The 16,557-nt window shown below is 41.7% G+C and overlaps 1 protein-coding gene across 1 annotated transcript in view; it reads right to left on the reverse strand.

The window, feature by feature from the left end:
• Window positions 1-4,365: 4,365 nt before the first annotated feature.
• The window catches only part of RFTN1 (raftlin, lipid raft linker 1), a 475,198-nt gene continuing 463,006 nt past the window's right edge, over window positions 4,366-16,557 (reverse strand). The window contains exons 9-10 of the mRNA XM_040352954.1: window positions 15,563-15,644; window positions 4,366-5,511 (exon numbers count right to left, since the gene is read on the reverse strand). Of these exons, the coding sequence (XP_040208888.1) occupies window positions 4,996-5,511; window positions 15,563-15,644 (598 nt within the window). The 3' untranslated portion in view covers window positions 4,366-4,995. The remainder of the gene's footprint in view (window positions 5,512-15,562; window positions 15,645-16,557) is intronic.

A 16,557-nucleotide genomic window follows, 5' to 3' on the forward strand; every position in this document is an offset into this window, starting at 1 on the left:
TTCACATACAATTGCGGCGGCGTAACGTATCCCATTTACGTTACACCGCCGCAAGTTTTAAGCGCAAGTGCTTGATTTACAAAGCACTTGCCTGTAAACTTGCGGCGGCGTAGCGTAAATCCGTCCGGCGCAAGCCCGCCTAATTCAAATGGGGCGTGTATCATTTAAATTAGGCGCGTTTCCGCGCCGAACGTACTGCGCATGCTCCGTTTTGAAATTTCCCGCTGTGCTTTGCGCGAAATGACGTCGCACTGACGTAATCTTTTGAACGGCGACGTGCGTTACGTCCTTTCCTATTCACGGACGACTTACGCAAAAAAAAAAAAATTTGACGCGGGAACGACGGCCATACTTTAACATGGGCAGTCTAAATATAAGCCACGAAATAGCAGCTGTAACTTTACGCCGGGAAAAGCCGACTAGCGACGACGTAAGAGAATGCGACGAATGCGCGTACCTTCGTGGATCGCCGTTAGCATACCCGACGCGGAAAGCGACGCAAACTCCACCCAGCGGGCGCCAAAGTATTACACCTACGATCCGAAGGCGTACTAAGCTGTACGCCTGTCGGATCGAAGGCAGAAGCCGTCGTATGTTCGTTTGAGAATTCAAACTAAAGATACGACGCGGCAAATTTGAAAGTACGCCGGTGTATCAGCAGATACTCTGGCGTACTTTTTCTGTGAATCTGGCCCTGAATGTTTAGCTTTATCTGGCGTTCTCTTCTAAGATCTCTTGCACACCGGTGGTTCAGCTTTGTCTCTGCAGCATCCTGACATATAAGAGAAGAGGTTGAAAGATGTATTTTCTGCATGTTTACGTAAACTTGAAGAGTAGTAGACTGTCAAACATCTGATCATGCAGAAGAGTTGGCAATCAGCACAATCATGTAGATGTGGAAATCAAATATGTCAATGAATATATTTACACCAATAGAATCCTGACAGCTTCTGGAACATAACTGATAGCACAATATTGCAATTATGTAGATTATGTTATCTAGATTTGTGCTCCTTTATGATGGGAATTAAAGCGGGGGTTCATCCCAAAAAAATGTTTTAACATTACATTCAGGCGAGTTGTCATAATGACATTAGGCTGTTTTTTTTAAAATCCTTGCCGTACATACCGTTTTATGTACATTTTCACTGTGGCTTCCGGGTATGTAATCTGCGGGACTGGGCATTCCTAATTGATTGACATGCTTCTGACCGGCGCATACAGCGCGTCACGAGTTGCCGAAAGAAGCCGGACTGCGAGTCGGCTCGATACGGCGCCGTTCGGCTTCTTTCGGCAACTCGTGACGCGCTGTATGCGCCGGTCGGAAGCATGTCAATCAATTAGGAACGCCCAGTCCCGCAGATTACATACCCGGAAGCCGCGGTGAAAATGTATATAAAACGGTATGTACGGCAAGGATTTTAAAAAAAACAGCCTAATGTCATTATGACAACTCGCCTGAATGTAATGTTAAAACATTTTTTTGGGGTGAAGCCCCGCTTTAAGTAGGAAAAAGCAATGTCATATAAGTGATTTAATTCTGAGGCCTCGTACACACGACAGAGGAACTCGACGTGCCAAACACATCGAGTTCCTCGTCGAGTTCAGGGATGAAGCCGCCGAGGAGCTCGGCGGGCCGCCTTCTCCCATAGAACAACGAGAAAATAGAGAACATGTTCTCTATTTTCTCGACGAGTTCCTCGGCGGCTCCATCGGGCCAAAAGTGTACAGACGACAGAGTTTCTCGGCAGAATCCGGCTCTGACCGAGTTTCTCGCTGAATTCTGCCGAGAAACTCTGTCCTGTGTACGAGGCCTAACATAAACCATGCAGGTATAAATACTTTTTATAAAATATGGACATAATCTATAGAGAGGAAAAATCATTTTATTAATTCATTGCCTATCATTCTGCTTGTGGGTCTACAGAATACACAACAGCACATGAAAGCTATGCCTGAGCAGACAGAGCACAGAACTATATATTTACTATGCTTTTTCTGTACAGCAGGGTATAAATTCTGTTATATAGAAACATTTCAGATTTGCATGATTTCCAAATCTAAGTAAAATATACATGTGTTATACGAAGCATCCTCCCTTGGCTTCTCAGAACTTTGCTTGTTCACTGCATTTCCACAAAATGTCTCTTTAGCTGATCAGATGCTGTTTAGTGTAAAAGATCTTTCCGTATTAAGTGACAGTTACCCAGACATTGCCATTTGTCTTTTTCTCAAGCTATGGAATTAAAGTCATTTTTAGGATCACCCGGAGAAGTGTTAAAAACTCTCATATCTTGGGTAAAGGATATGAGAGGAAATCTTCAGAGGACTTGGACAGCAACAACAAAAACCTGAAGGTATGAACTGGATCTTCGTTCAATTTTACATTGTGGAGTAGATTCTGCTTTGTAAAATGCAATAGCTCTACTCAGGCAGCCCTCAAACACAAAAGGCTCTCGAAAAGCACATTGAGCAAGATCAAGAAGTTTAGAAGAAACAAGAGCAACATACTAATGGTTTTGAGCGTATTGTTTATTTCATGTTGACATTTTTAGAGTGAAAAAAAACATGTTTTAGGTGATTGCATAGTACTTTATCGGGGTTTGAGATGCAGTTTAGGATAAAAAAAAAAAAAAAAAAAGAAAGACTCTGAAAAATGTATAGGGTACACAGTGTTGCCAACCTACCAGATTGAAATTTACTGGCACGACACCTGAAATTTACTGCAATTTCACAAAAGTTACTAAATTACATATTTGGGTGCAAATTTCAGTATTTAGGCTACAAACAAGTACGGTAGGCAAATAGCAATGTGATTTAAGGTAGATATTAAGGTAAAAAAACATATTTTTGTAATTTTTGATATAATAAGGGCAAATAATTTAGTCACATCACCCTCTGCCTCCACCCCCCTCTGCCACCATCACCCCCGCCTCCAATCACCCTCTGTGGTGCATCAATCTCCCTCTGCCTCCAATCTCCCCCAGGCACCCTGCCTCTAATCACCCCCTGCCTCCATCGTCCCCTGCCTCCATCTCCCTCTGCGGTGCCACCAACAACCCCTGGCTCCATCTCCACCCTCTGCGATGCCACCATCCCCGTTTACGGTGCCACCAACACCCCCTGCCTCCAATCACACCCTGCCACTAACACCCCCTGCCTCCAATCTCCCCCAGGCCCCCTGCCTCCAATCTCCCCTTGCCTCCATTGTCCCCTGCCTCCACCCCCCTCTGCGGTGCCACCAACAACCCCTGTCCCCATCTCCCACCCTCTGCAGTGCAACCATCCCCCTCTGCGGTGCCACCAACACCCTCTGTCTCCAATCACCCCCTGCCACTAACACCACCAGCCTCCAATCTCCCCCTGCCTCCATCCCCCTCTGCGGTGCCACCGCAGCCACCATCACCCCCTGCCTCCAATCACCCCCTGCCTCCAATCTCCATGCGCAATTCCAAGCCGAACCGATCTCGGCTATTTTTACTGGCACATTTAAGCGACCACGGACATTTACGAACGGGGGGAAAAAGTACCTGTTTTTACGAACTGTCCGTAAAAATACAGACAGTTGGCAACACTGAGGGTACAGCATACAGTTCTTCCTTCTTTTCAAAGCAGGCTTTAGCAACATCTCCACAGCCAGCTGCTGAGTCATGCTTTGAAAAAAAAGGAACAATTTGTACCTACAATCCCATTGGGGTCTGCCATGTTTTAATTTAAACAGCATTTCAAGCCCTGATAAAGAGAGCACTTTACAATGAAATGTGGATTTGTATGATTAAATAGTCACTTCTGGGCCCCAAAAAGTTTTGGTATGTCATTCTAATTTCTTCTAAACTCCAGCAATAAAACCCAAGCCGGGCTTCTAACCCTTCTCTACTCTATTCAAAAATGTGGCTGAAGCTCTAATTTAATAACTTTTCAGTATAACACTAGAAATACACTTCAATAAGTAAATATAACTCTTAACAAAATGTTATTTTCTATCCGATTGCAAATGACGTATGAATCTCTAATTATAACAAAGCCCCCCACACAGACTAAACTCTGTATGTACTGAATAGAACAATATGGAACAATAAACACCAATGTTTGAATACCTGATAGCTATCTTTTCAGTACAGTATAACTCTTTGTACAAAACAGTAAACAAAACTATATCAAAATAATATGAAGTGCAACTATATGCAAAACGCTGCATACAAAACAGTTTCAATAGTTACCTGTGCAGGAAATTTAAGCATTTATAGATCTATATAAATATATCTAAAGTGTGCTAAAGCAGGAATGGGACATTTTAATTTTATAATGTGTTTTGGCTGTTGCATGTAGCTCATATGAGAGCGGTTGTCTCCTTCTTTTTTTTTCTTTTTTTTTTTTTTTATATTAAAGAAAAAAATATTTTACATGTTCCAATGACCACATGATAAACAAGCCATAAAGTTCCAACTGCGACTGTTCTACAACTTGCAAAGTACTCAGTAGATTTAAAACAATCAATAGGTAGCAGAAGGGCACCTCTTCCACTCTAGTCAAACACCAGTATTTTATTTATATTCATTCTATATTTGGACATTGTTCATCCTTATTATCAACTGCTTTTATAGGTGTAGCCATATACAGTAATAGCAATAACTACTTTCAACCTATTTGTAAGTATAGAAGAGTGCAACCTGTTGCATTTCAGGCCAGAAGGTATCCCAAAACCTGTTTTGGGGCCCCTTGATTGTCATATATGTAATACATTCCACTTAGAACCACTGTTTTATGTCTGGAGACCAAATGGTGACAGTCAATGACACATGTGGCCTAATCTAGGATGGTGATGAGCACCAGGTTAGCAAATGAACTGGGTTTTCAAAAGCACCAAAAAGTATTGACAGCAGCTACCTAATTTATACATTCAGCCCTTGGAATGCCCGAACCAGTTGCTGATGGAACCTTAGGATGTAATAGTACAGAAACAGCTGAAGGTACAAAGCATTGAATAATTGGTACTTATGAACATACAATAGCATGATCAGTGTTGAAGTGCTCTGTAAGTCCTGTAAAAGGTGGTTCTTCTTGGAGGTGTTCCCCTGTGTTGATATTGGTGTCACCTTCAGCTGCACTTGTGTCTGCTTCCCTTCCATCACTCACAGCTTCATCATCTGTCAACCTTTCTTGATAATTTTGAGTCATATCAATATCTCCTTCTTTTTCTGCCTTCATGGTTTCTGTGATCCCTTCAACTGTTGGTGGACAATTAGTATTGGTATCACGAATTACTGGTGATTCTTCAAATTCTTCTTTCTTCAGCTGGGCCACTACTTCACTGTGGATGCCATCGCTCTGGTTATGATAGATGTTTCCATCTGTTTGGTGATTGATGTGTACCTGTACTGTGTCATCTATTTTTATTTGTTCTTCGTTCTTCTTGTTTCTGTCTGATTCTTTGTCCTTAGAATTAACTTTTCCTTTCCCCTTTCTTGAGTGCTTGCTGTGCTTTTCATCTCTTGAAAATCTCCAATGAAACTGAAATGAGCAAGTAGACACATTTGTGTGAATTAATGAAGGAAAATTTTCAAAGGAACTTTCAATTCATTGAAACGTGGTTAATTGGAAATTTGCAAATGCCATTGACCTGTGTCAAGGAATAATAATAATACAGGATACAATAGCAAATAACTAATAAGGGACTTTAACAGGCACCAATATAGACATTTTTGTATAAAACATTATACACATATTACATTACACATATACATTTATTTTTCAGACTGGAAAAAATGTATACTTTAAAAAAATCTTCGTCCCTTAGGCTAATATTAATACAAATCATGTGACATTATTAATCCTGCAACTTCCTCATCCTGCAATATATCACCAATCATACATTAATACCAAAAGGTCATCTCAAAGTCATCAATGCATACAGTGAGCAGTGAACCTTTCTCAACACGTTTCGTAGTCATGTATTGTAAGGGTATAATTGCCAGGGTGATGCCATAGTAAAAACCAACCAATATTAAAATAAACATAGGATGTTTACAAACAGTATGCACTCAACCGACAAGGGCGAACCAATAGGTTCCAAGGGACAAAAGAAGAAACTGGAAAGTGGACATCAACTCATCAAAAAACCCATGGAGCTTAGAAGCAAAAATATGGTCTAAATGATTCATGTGTACCCATACTCTAAGTGTTAAATGTTGGTAAATGACTGCAGCCCACACAAAGACTGAATCAATGGCCCCACCGCGGTGTTTCCACCGTCATCAGAGACTCCCTGTATAGTAGACAGGTGATCACTCTTCCAAGGGCATAAATACTACATATAGTATGTATGTAAAATATTTTAGAGAGCAAATAGACAAAGTGTTTTTGTCCAGATCATGAAACTTTGACATGACCTCAAATATTATTTTTATTTCACAGTACACACATTGTTCTTTGTATTACAGAATATTTACATGGCTCTTTCCAGGTAGGTCATCCTACACAAGCCAAAGAAGTTTGCAAATACATATAATGACATAATAAATGTAATAGTATACGGGTGAGATGCTGCATCACTTCTGTCCAAACATATTATATTTTATAGGGGCTAGTAACCTCTATAAAATATAAAATGAGTTTATAAGCTAAGCTAATGGTTTCTTGTGCCTGAAGCCTCCTATTTGGTCCAACTTAGGCAGCTCCTACAGTTTTATGTTTATTATTATGGCTCTCCATTTTTTGCAAGCTGTGATTGGCCAAGCATGCGGGTCATAGTGCATGCTTGGCCAATCATTAGCCAACAATGCACTGCGATGCCGCAGTGAATTATGGGCCGTGACACGCCACTCGAATTTGGCGTGAACGGCCCAAAACTTTTGTAATTCGACGAACGATCGAACATACGATGTTCGAGTCGAACATGAGTTTGACTCGAATAGGAAGCTCATCCCTTTTCACTTCCCCAAAACATGCCGCCTAAGCGGACAAACTAGCTCTGTAAATAATATCCAAATTAGAATTTTTGGCAAAAGTCAATAGCTAAAGTCCTCATTTCCATCAACAACTCCCCTAGCTGCAGCAGCATGGACAGAGCTGTCTATGACTTGTAGGCTATCACTGCTAATTCAGCTTCATAAAACAGCTTAAGAGGTTGCTGTCCTTGTCGTCGCCCTACAGCATATTACTCATGTGTTTATCACTTATATTTCATGGTAATTTTCCAAAATTTTGCATGCTGATAGAGTTGATTGCTCCATCAGCAGATACACATAATGCATTTCATTGGTTCACATACAACATTTCCTCAGGTTCTGTGAAACTGTATAAATGTATGAACCCAAGAAATGCATTGATAGGGCGGGGACAAGGACAGCAAACTGTGGAACTATTTTATTGCTTTGTGATAATGTATGGGGCATCGTTGGCCAGAATATTATGTACAAGGGTTTTTCACATTTTTTTTATTTTTTACTTTTAAAAGTGGGGAAACTTTTTGAAGGCTCCAATGTATGAACTCATAAAATGCATGGATAGGGTGGGGATAAGGATGGCAAACTGAAATAATTGTATTGCTTTGTGGCAATGCATGGGCCATAGTTGGCCAGAAGATTATGTATGAAGGTTCTTTAAAAAGTTTTATAAGTTTTTAACTCTATCAAATATGAAAAAATGTGGGAGAACTTTTTGAGGGCTCCAGCAGCAGATACACATGATGTGTTTCATTGGTTCAAGGACTCCATTTCCTCAAACTGTATCAATGTACGAACCCACAAAAAGCATTGATAGGTTAGGGACAAGGATGGCAAACTGTGAAACTATTTTTTTGCTTTTTGATAATGCATGGGCCACTGTTGGCCAGAAGATTATGTATGAAGGTTCTTCAAAAAGTTTTATTTCTTTTTTAACTCTTATCAAATAAAAAAAAGTAGGAGAACTTTTTGAGGACCCCTTGTATTTTAAGCACCTAATGATCACATTTTTAGATGTATAAGAATAGAAATATATGAAGTTTTAACAATTGTGTATGTTTAAAGTGGAGTTACAGTAGTTTTTGTGTTTATTAAGAGTCAGCAGCTACAAAAAGTGTAGCTGCTGACTTTTAATATACACACCCACACTCTCACCTGTCCCAGGATCCAGTGATGTGGCCGCCTGAACCCTCGCATTACAAGTGTGGGAACCTGGCTGTGACAGCTAGCGGCTTCACAGCCGGGTGCGCATCTCCTCAATGGTCCGCCAATCTTCTGTGTCGTATCCCAGAAGATTGCAGGGAGGGAGGCGTTCCAAGCAGAAAGTGGACGTGGGTAGCTGTCAAAACTAGGAACCCCTCCAAGAAAAAAATTACATACCAACTGTGGCATGGGGGGGGGGGGGTGCTTAACGTGGAACTTTACCTTTTGGGTGGAGCTCCGCTTTAATATAGTATGTGGGCACCTTAAACATCCCATGTATTTTTGGTCTTTTATTGTTCATACTGCGAGAGATGCTGCTGCCAAACTGTGCAACCTCAGGAACTTATATTTAGGTTGACTATAGAGAGAGTCACCACAAGGGCAGTAGTAAGAAAATCCAGGATTGAATTATAAAAACCTGTTTTTTGTAAATTCATGTCACTTTTCGTTCACTTCAGGGAAATGGACTACTTCTGTATGTGGAAACAGAATTTTCTGTTTCAGTCTATATGCTCTATATTTACTCCCAGTACAATACCCATCATAAGTAAAGATTCCATTATCAGCTTGCCACTGCCCCGTTAAAAGCTAAAGATTGTGCAATTATTCATAATTAAAACTTTAATCATGAATAATTACAAACCATCTGGCAATGTTAAGAATTTGGTTTGATCAAGTCTTCTTTTCTTGCATGAAAGGCATACTGTATTCTGCTTTTGTTTTCTCCATGGGGAACGAGTGTTTTGTGTGAGACTGAGAAAGTACTAGAAAGACAGTACATAAATTAATGAAGCTTTTTTTGGTTAATTATATATTGCAACATAAAGTAACACCTATGTCTATGTGTTTGCAGAATAAATGCAAATTACAAAAGCATGTATTCACTTAGTGTTAATAAATTCCTTCCAAGCTGCAGAGCAAGTGGGTGAATTGGTAACAAGGGAAGATGTTAACAAAAGCGCCACAATTAAACAAAATCACACTGTGAAGTCCTAGATGACTAATGTGTGATACAGAAGAAACCCAGTTCTAAGGCCCCTTTCACACTGAGGAGTTTTTCAGGCGGTTCAGTGCTAAAAATAGTGCCTAAATACCGCCTGAAAAACTCCTGCCCAGCCTTCTCAATGTAAAATCCCGAGGGCTTTCACACTGAGGCGATGCGCTGGCAGGAGAGAAAAAAATCTCCTGCAAGCAGCATCTTTGGAGCGGTGAGAGGAGCGGTATATATACTGCTCCTTCACCGCTCCTTCCCATTTAAAACAATGGGAAACCGCTGTAATACTGCCCGCAATGTGCCTCTGCAGAGGCGCATTGTGGGCGGTATTAACCCTTTATCGGCCGCTAGCGGGGGTTAATACTGCACCGCTAGCGGCCGAATCCTGCGGCAATTCCGGCGGTATAGCGCCGCAATTTTTAGCGGCGCTATACCACCACTGCGCCTCCCGCCCCAGTGTGAAAGGGGCCTAAGAGTTTGACAATTTTGACACATTTTTGGGACCATTGTCATTTTCACAGCAAAAAATGCATTTAAATTGCATTGTTTATTGTGAAAATGACAGTTGCAGTTTGGGAGTTAACCACAGGGGGCGCTGAAGGAGTTATGTTTCACCTAGTGTGTGTTTACAACTGTAAGGGGGTGTGGCTGTAGGTCTGACATCATCGATTGTGTCTCCCTATAAAAGGGATCACTCGATCGATGCAGCCGCCACAGTGAAGCACGGGGAAGCCGTGTTTACATATGGCTCTCCCCGTTCTTCAGCTCTGGGGAGCGATCGCGACGGAGCGGCTATAAACGAATAGCCGCCCCCTCATCCCGGATCGCTCCCCGATGATTTACGATCGGACCCCCGACCCGCGGAAAGGCAGCGACGTGTGGGCACGTCGTTCTGCCTGTCCGTGCCATTCTGCCGACGTATATACAGTGATGAAAATAAGTATTTGAACACCCTGCTATTTTGCAAGTTCTCCCACTTGGAAATCATGGAGGGGTCTGAAATTGTTATCGTAGGTGCATGTCCACTGTGAGAGACATAATCAAAAAAAAAATCCAGAAATCACAATGTATGATTTTTTTAACTATTTATTTGTATGATACAGCTGCAAATAAGTATTTGAACACCTGAGAAAATCAATGTTAATATTTGGTACAGTAGCCTTTGTTTGCAATTACAGAGGTCAAACGTTTCTTGTAGTTTTTCACCAGGTTTGCACACACTGGAGGAGGGATTTTGGCCCACTCCTCCACACAGATCTTCTCTAGATCAGTCAGGTTTCTGGGCTGTCGCTGAGAAACACGGAGTTTGAGCTCCCTCCAAAGATTCTCTATTGGGTTTAGGTCTGGAGACTGGCTAGGCCACGCCAGAACCTTGATATGCTTCTTACAGAGCCACTCCTTGGTTATCCTGGCTGTGTGCTTCGGGTCATTGTCATGTTGGAAGACCCAGCCTCCACCCATCTTCAAAGCTCTAACTGAGGGAAGGAGGTTGTTGCCCAAAATCTCGCAATACATGGCCCCGGTCATCCTCTCCTTAATACAGTGCAGTCGCCCTGTCCCATGTGCAGAAAAACACCCCCAAAGCATGATGCTACCACCCCCATGCTTCACAATAGGGATGGTGTTCTTGGGATGGTACTCATCATTCTTCTTCCTCCAAACACGGTTAGTGGAATTATGACCAAAAAGTTATATTTTGGTCTCATCTGACCACATGACTTTCTCCCATGACTCCTCTGGGTCATCCAAATGGTCATTGGCAAACTTAAGACGGGCCTTGACATGTGCTGGTTTAAGCAGGGGAACCTTCCGTGCCATGCATGATTTCAAACCATGACGTCTTAGTGTATTACCAACAGTAACCTTGGAAACGGTCCCAGCTCTTTTCAGGTCATTGACCAGCTCCTCCCGTGTAGTCCTGGGCTGATTTCTTATCTTTCTTAGGATCATTGAGACCCCACGAGGTGAGATTTTGCATGGAGCCCCAGTCCGAGGGAGATTGACAGTCATGTTTAGCTTCTTCCATTTTCTAATGATTGCTCCAACAGTGGACCTTTTTTCACCAAGCTGCTTGGCAATTTCCCCATAGCCCTTTCCAGCCTTGTGGAGGTGTACAATTTTGTCTCTAGTGTCTTTGGACAGCTCTTTGGTCTTGGCCATGTTAGTAGTTGGATTCTTACTGATTGTATGGGGTGGACAGGTGTCTTTATGCAGCTAATGACCTCAAACAGGTGCATCTAATTTAGGATAATAAATGGAGTGGAGGTGGACATTTTAAAGGCAGACTAACAGGTCTTTGAGGGTCAGAATTCTAGCTGATAGACAGGTGTTCAAATACTTATTTGCAGCTGTATCATACAAATAAATAGTTAAAAAATCATAAATTGTGATTTCTGGATTTTTTTTTTTTGATAATGTCTCTCACAGTGGACATGCACCTACGATAACAATTTCAGACCCCTCCATGATTTCCAAGTGGGAGAACTTGCAAAATAGCAGGGTGTTCAAATACTTATTTTCCTCACTGTATGTACATGCAGCGGTCGTTAAGCGGTTAATAAAACCTGCATATCTGAAAATATTTTAAAGAGACCTTGTCACCAGACCATATATTTTATCAATTTCTTATAAGATTATATGTACATTTAATTTATTATAAGCATATTATTTAACATCACTCCACCCTTGTATACATATCCTCAAAGTTGTTCTAAAAGCAGGATGCATCAAGGTAAAAAACCTTCTGGGTGCAGCTCACCCCCTCATATACTTACCTGAGCTCAGTGGCTCACACAACAGCGGGAGCCACTGGCTCCTGCTGCTGTCCATCACAGCCAGTGAGACAATGAGGAGAGAGCAGGGGCAAAGGTAGGGCTGAGCCATGCTCTTTGTGTGAATGGACAACAGGAGCGCAGCTTGGGAGCGAGCCAGCTCTGAGTGCCCCCAATAGCAAGAGGCTTGCTTTTGGGGCACTCAGGAATGGGGAGGAGCCAGGACCACCCACGGGGGACTCAAAAAGAAGAGTATTGAAGCTGCTCAGTGCAAAACCATTACACAGATCAGGTAAGTATAACATGCTTGTTATTTGTTTTAAACAAAATCAACCTTTAAGCCTCGTACACACAATCCAATTGTTGGCAGGGGATTATCTGTTGACAGACTGTTGTCCTAAAATCTGACCGTTAGTACACTCCTTTTGACAATTGTTGTCCAACTTTCTGCCAGCAAATGTTGAATGACATGCTAGTAAATTTTCAGTGGACAACGGTTGTCAGATTTTCTGATGGCCAGTAAACAAGTCCATCACACAAAAGTTGAAAGTACAAACATGCATGCTCGGAATCAATGTTCACCAAACATGAAATTAGCAGAAGGGGCACAAATGGTGGCGCTCAAGAGCTGAAATTCCTCGTAGTACGTCACTAGGTTCGTGATGGGAGGGGCAGAGAAGCTAGGACCGCATAAGAAGTAATTGGACACTCCCAGAAGAGGGGAGGGCTATGACCTGCAAATATGGAGGGGCTGTGCTAAGGAACTGACCCTATATGGAGAAGTCAATTCTCTAGCAAGTATAAAGGAACTTTGAAGTGCTGGCGATAAATGGACAGACAGGCCTATAGCAGTGGCAATGGAGTACCTGAGACACCTTTGCTAACAGTACTTAATTTGGGCTGTAGGCTGGGCTAATTATTATTTTGACATATTTGTACTGCGGTGCCGACTAAGAATTGCCATGCCGCTGCTTGTATTTGTATAATTGTGTCCTGTCTTGCCTTTTCTGCCAATTTATATCTGATATTACTGTGTATGATATATTCTTTAACCACTTACCCCCCGGACCATATTGCTGCCTAAAGACCAGAGTACTTTTTGCGATTCGGGACTGCGTCGCTTTAACAGACAATTGCGCGGTCGTGCGACGTGGCTCCCAAACAAAATTGGCGTCCTTTTTTTCCCACAAATAGAGCTTTCTTTTGGTGGTATTTGATCACCTCTGCGTTTTTTATTTTTTGCGCTATAAACAAAAATAGAGCGACAATTTTGAAAAAAATGAATATTTTTTACTTTTTGCTGTAATAAATATCCCCCAAAAATATATAAAAAAACATTTTTTTTCCTCAGTTTAGGCCGATACGTATTCTTCTACATATTTTTCGTAAAAAAAATCGCAATAAGCGTTTATTGATTGGTTTGCGCAAAAGTTATAGCGTTTACAAAATAGGGGGTATTTTTATGGCATTTTTATTAATATTTTTTTTACTAGTAATGGCGGCGATCAGCGATTTTTTTTTCGGTATTGCGACATTATGGCGGACACTTCGGACATTTTTGACACATTTTTGGGACCATTGGCATTTTTATAGCGATCAGTGCTATAAAAATGCATTAGATTACTATAAAAATGCCACTGGCAGTGAAGGGGTTAACACTAGGGGGCGGGGAAGGGGTTAAGTATGCCTGGGTGTGTTCTTACTGTGGGGGGGGGGGGGTGGCCTCACTAGGGGAAACACTGATTTTCTGTTCATACATTGTATGAACAGAAAATCAGCATTTCCCCTGCTGACAGGAACGAGAGCTGTGTGTTTACACACACAGCTCCCGTTCCCCGCTCTGTACCGAGCGATCGCGTGTGCCCGGCGGCGATCGCGCCCGCCGGGCACACGCACGGGAGTCGGGGGCGAGCGGGGAGCGCGCGCGCGCGCCTCCGGCGGCGCGCACGCGCCCCCTAGTGGCGGCTATACGATAGGACGTATAGCTACGGGCTCTCGCCCAGGAGAGCCGACCTGCCGCCGTATAATGACGGTGCGCGGTCGGCTACTAGTTAAAGGGGTTGTAAAGGTTAGTTTTTTATTTTCTAAATAGGTTCCTTTAAGCTAGTGCATTGTTGGTTCACTAACCTTTTCCTTCGATTTGCCTTCTAAGGCCGGATTCACACTTGTGCGGTGCGAATTCCAGCTCTCTTATCTTTGCAAAAAAGATAAGAGAGCTGTTCAGCAGATCATCTCTGTTTTAGCTGCAAATTTGGAGACCTGGGAGAGGGGAGGGGGGAAGTGTATTGAGTAGAATGAGAGAAATCCTGAAGAGAAATGAACACATCTGCGAATCAGATGCATGCCCATAGAAGATAATGGGCCTAAATTCGCACCTGAGCCGGTAAGTGAACCAACAATGCACTAGCTTAACCTGCCTGGCGGTATGATTATTTCAGAAAAAAGGTGCTGAATGCGGTACCATTATTTGCAAGGAAATTTGGCGTTTTATACTGTAGGCCTGTAATTCTTAGGAATAACTCACTTAAATCTGACCAAACTCTAGTAGGCATCCCGGGTATGAATTTTTTTTAAAAACAAAATTATAAATTATAATATAATAAATAATTATAAATAATTATAACAAATAATATAATTAAAATAAAAATTATTCAATAATGTAATCGACTCAAAATCACTGAAATTTGCTCAATTGCAGAGTTGTCGCTGTCATTACTTTTATTTTTTTATGACGAATTTCCCCACAAATCGTTATCGCACAATTCTGCAAGTGATTCTAATTTATTATCGCTGTTTTCTAGCTGATCTAAAACCATTTTTGACATAAAGGGACACTTTTGTTTGCTATGGACAATCTACAGTTTGCAGGCAGAAAGAACAGTTTTTATTTTATAAAAGAACATGTAGGGCACTGGGCAGACCACTAGGGACAAAGGGGGTGTGTATTTTTTACATACAGTATTGTAATCTATAAGATTACAGTATACTGTATGTAATGTGTTTGTTTACCTTTTTGAATTTGGCGCCATTCTCCGCTCCTGTGCGTCGTAACGTCGCAGGGAACGGAGATCGGCGGCACACAGAGGCACTGTGTGAATCGAGCGAGGTCCCGCTCGTTAACACAGAGCGGTGGCATCGCTGGATCCAGGGACAAGGTAAGTAAACCAAGCCTATGGATGCTGCGAGGCATGCCCGAGTCTGACTCGGGGTTACCGATTTTGGCCAAAAAAATCTCACCCCGAGTCAGACTCGGGAACACCGCTCAGAAGGTTAAAGAAACCTATTTAGAAAATAAAAATAAAACCTTTACAACCCCTTTAATAAAATCATATATGGAAAAAAAAGGAACTTTGAAGATGAATGATGATTTCTGGAAATGAAAAACATTTGAAATACTTGATTTTATGGTGTTTTTACCTTTCATTGGGTTGGTGACAAGGTTTCTTTAAAGCTATGATCATAACAATGTGAATTATGGTAGGTTTGTAGACTTCCAGTGTGCTTATATGAAACTTTTAGCGGAGGCCACTGTCATCATTTGCAATGTACCAGAGGGGGCGGCACAGAGAGTGGTTTGGTAATTCCACCATATGTGTATACCTAACATTACTTTATCTCCTAGGTCATTGATAATAGGTAAAGAATGTCACCTTTGGCTCTTTCCTCTTCGTCTTATGGGGGAGTGCCGGTCTCTGCATGAACACAATCTGCTTGGTAGTGACATTACCGTCCCTGGAAAAGAGATTCATAAATAAGCAATGGATGTCATCAGCCATATTGCAGAGCTCCCAAAACCTAACCACTTTCACCATTAACCATTAGCCGGAATTTCCATTTATATGAGATCGATTCCATGCTGAAATGGACGCAATTTGGAATCAAGAATTTCACTACGAGGATACAAGCGGATGATAATTTATTTCCAAAGTATGTGCCAACATATGAAGGCATATCTATTTAAATGCAAGCAGCTTCCAAAGAATGCGTTACCCCTGAAGAAAATGCTAATAAGCATAAACCATTCCCAGACTGCCAGGTCAAGTATTACTCAAATACATAAATGGAATTTGACAGGAAACACATCATCTTATTTCCTGCTTGAATACTATAATTTATATATCACCATTCACATGTCAAACAAACTGATCATACCCAGCTGAACAGCACAGTCAGAAACACTGTGAAATAAAACATCAGAAATATTCTAAACCAATATTTGAAATGCTAACTACTTATTATATGTGTTCCATGTCCTAAATGATAATGGCCACTATATATCAATAAAATTGTCCACAGCTCCCCAGAGTATATAACTACCTTAACCCGAGGGAATGTGGGAGTTCACCACTCCAGGATAATTACCTCTCCTAAGGTCAGCTGTCTCCACAGTCAAGCAGGGTGCTGGTTCGGTTTGAAACAGATAATGGAAAAAGTAAATAGCTGGATAGCGGCACTCCAAATATTCATCTTTATTGAAAAATTCAAATCAAGGCATCAAAGGTAGGTACAGACTAACTGCACAGACACTGACATGTTTCACACCAGACAAAGTTCTTAGTCATAGCTGATTAAGCACCGTGTCTGGTATGAAACATGTCAGCGGCTGTTCAGTTAGTCTGTACCTACTTTGATGCCTTGATGGTAA

This window comes from Rana temporaria, chromosome 5, assembly GCF_905171775.1.
Source record: "Rana temporaria chromosome 5, aRanTem1.1, whole genome shotgun sequence".
Classification (NCBI taxonomy): Eukaryota; Metazoa; Chordata; class Amphibia; order Anura; family Ranidae; genus Rana; species Rana temporaria.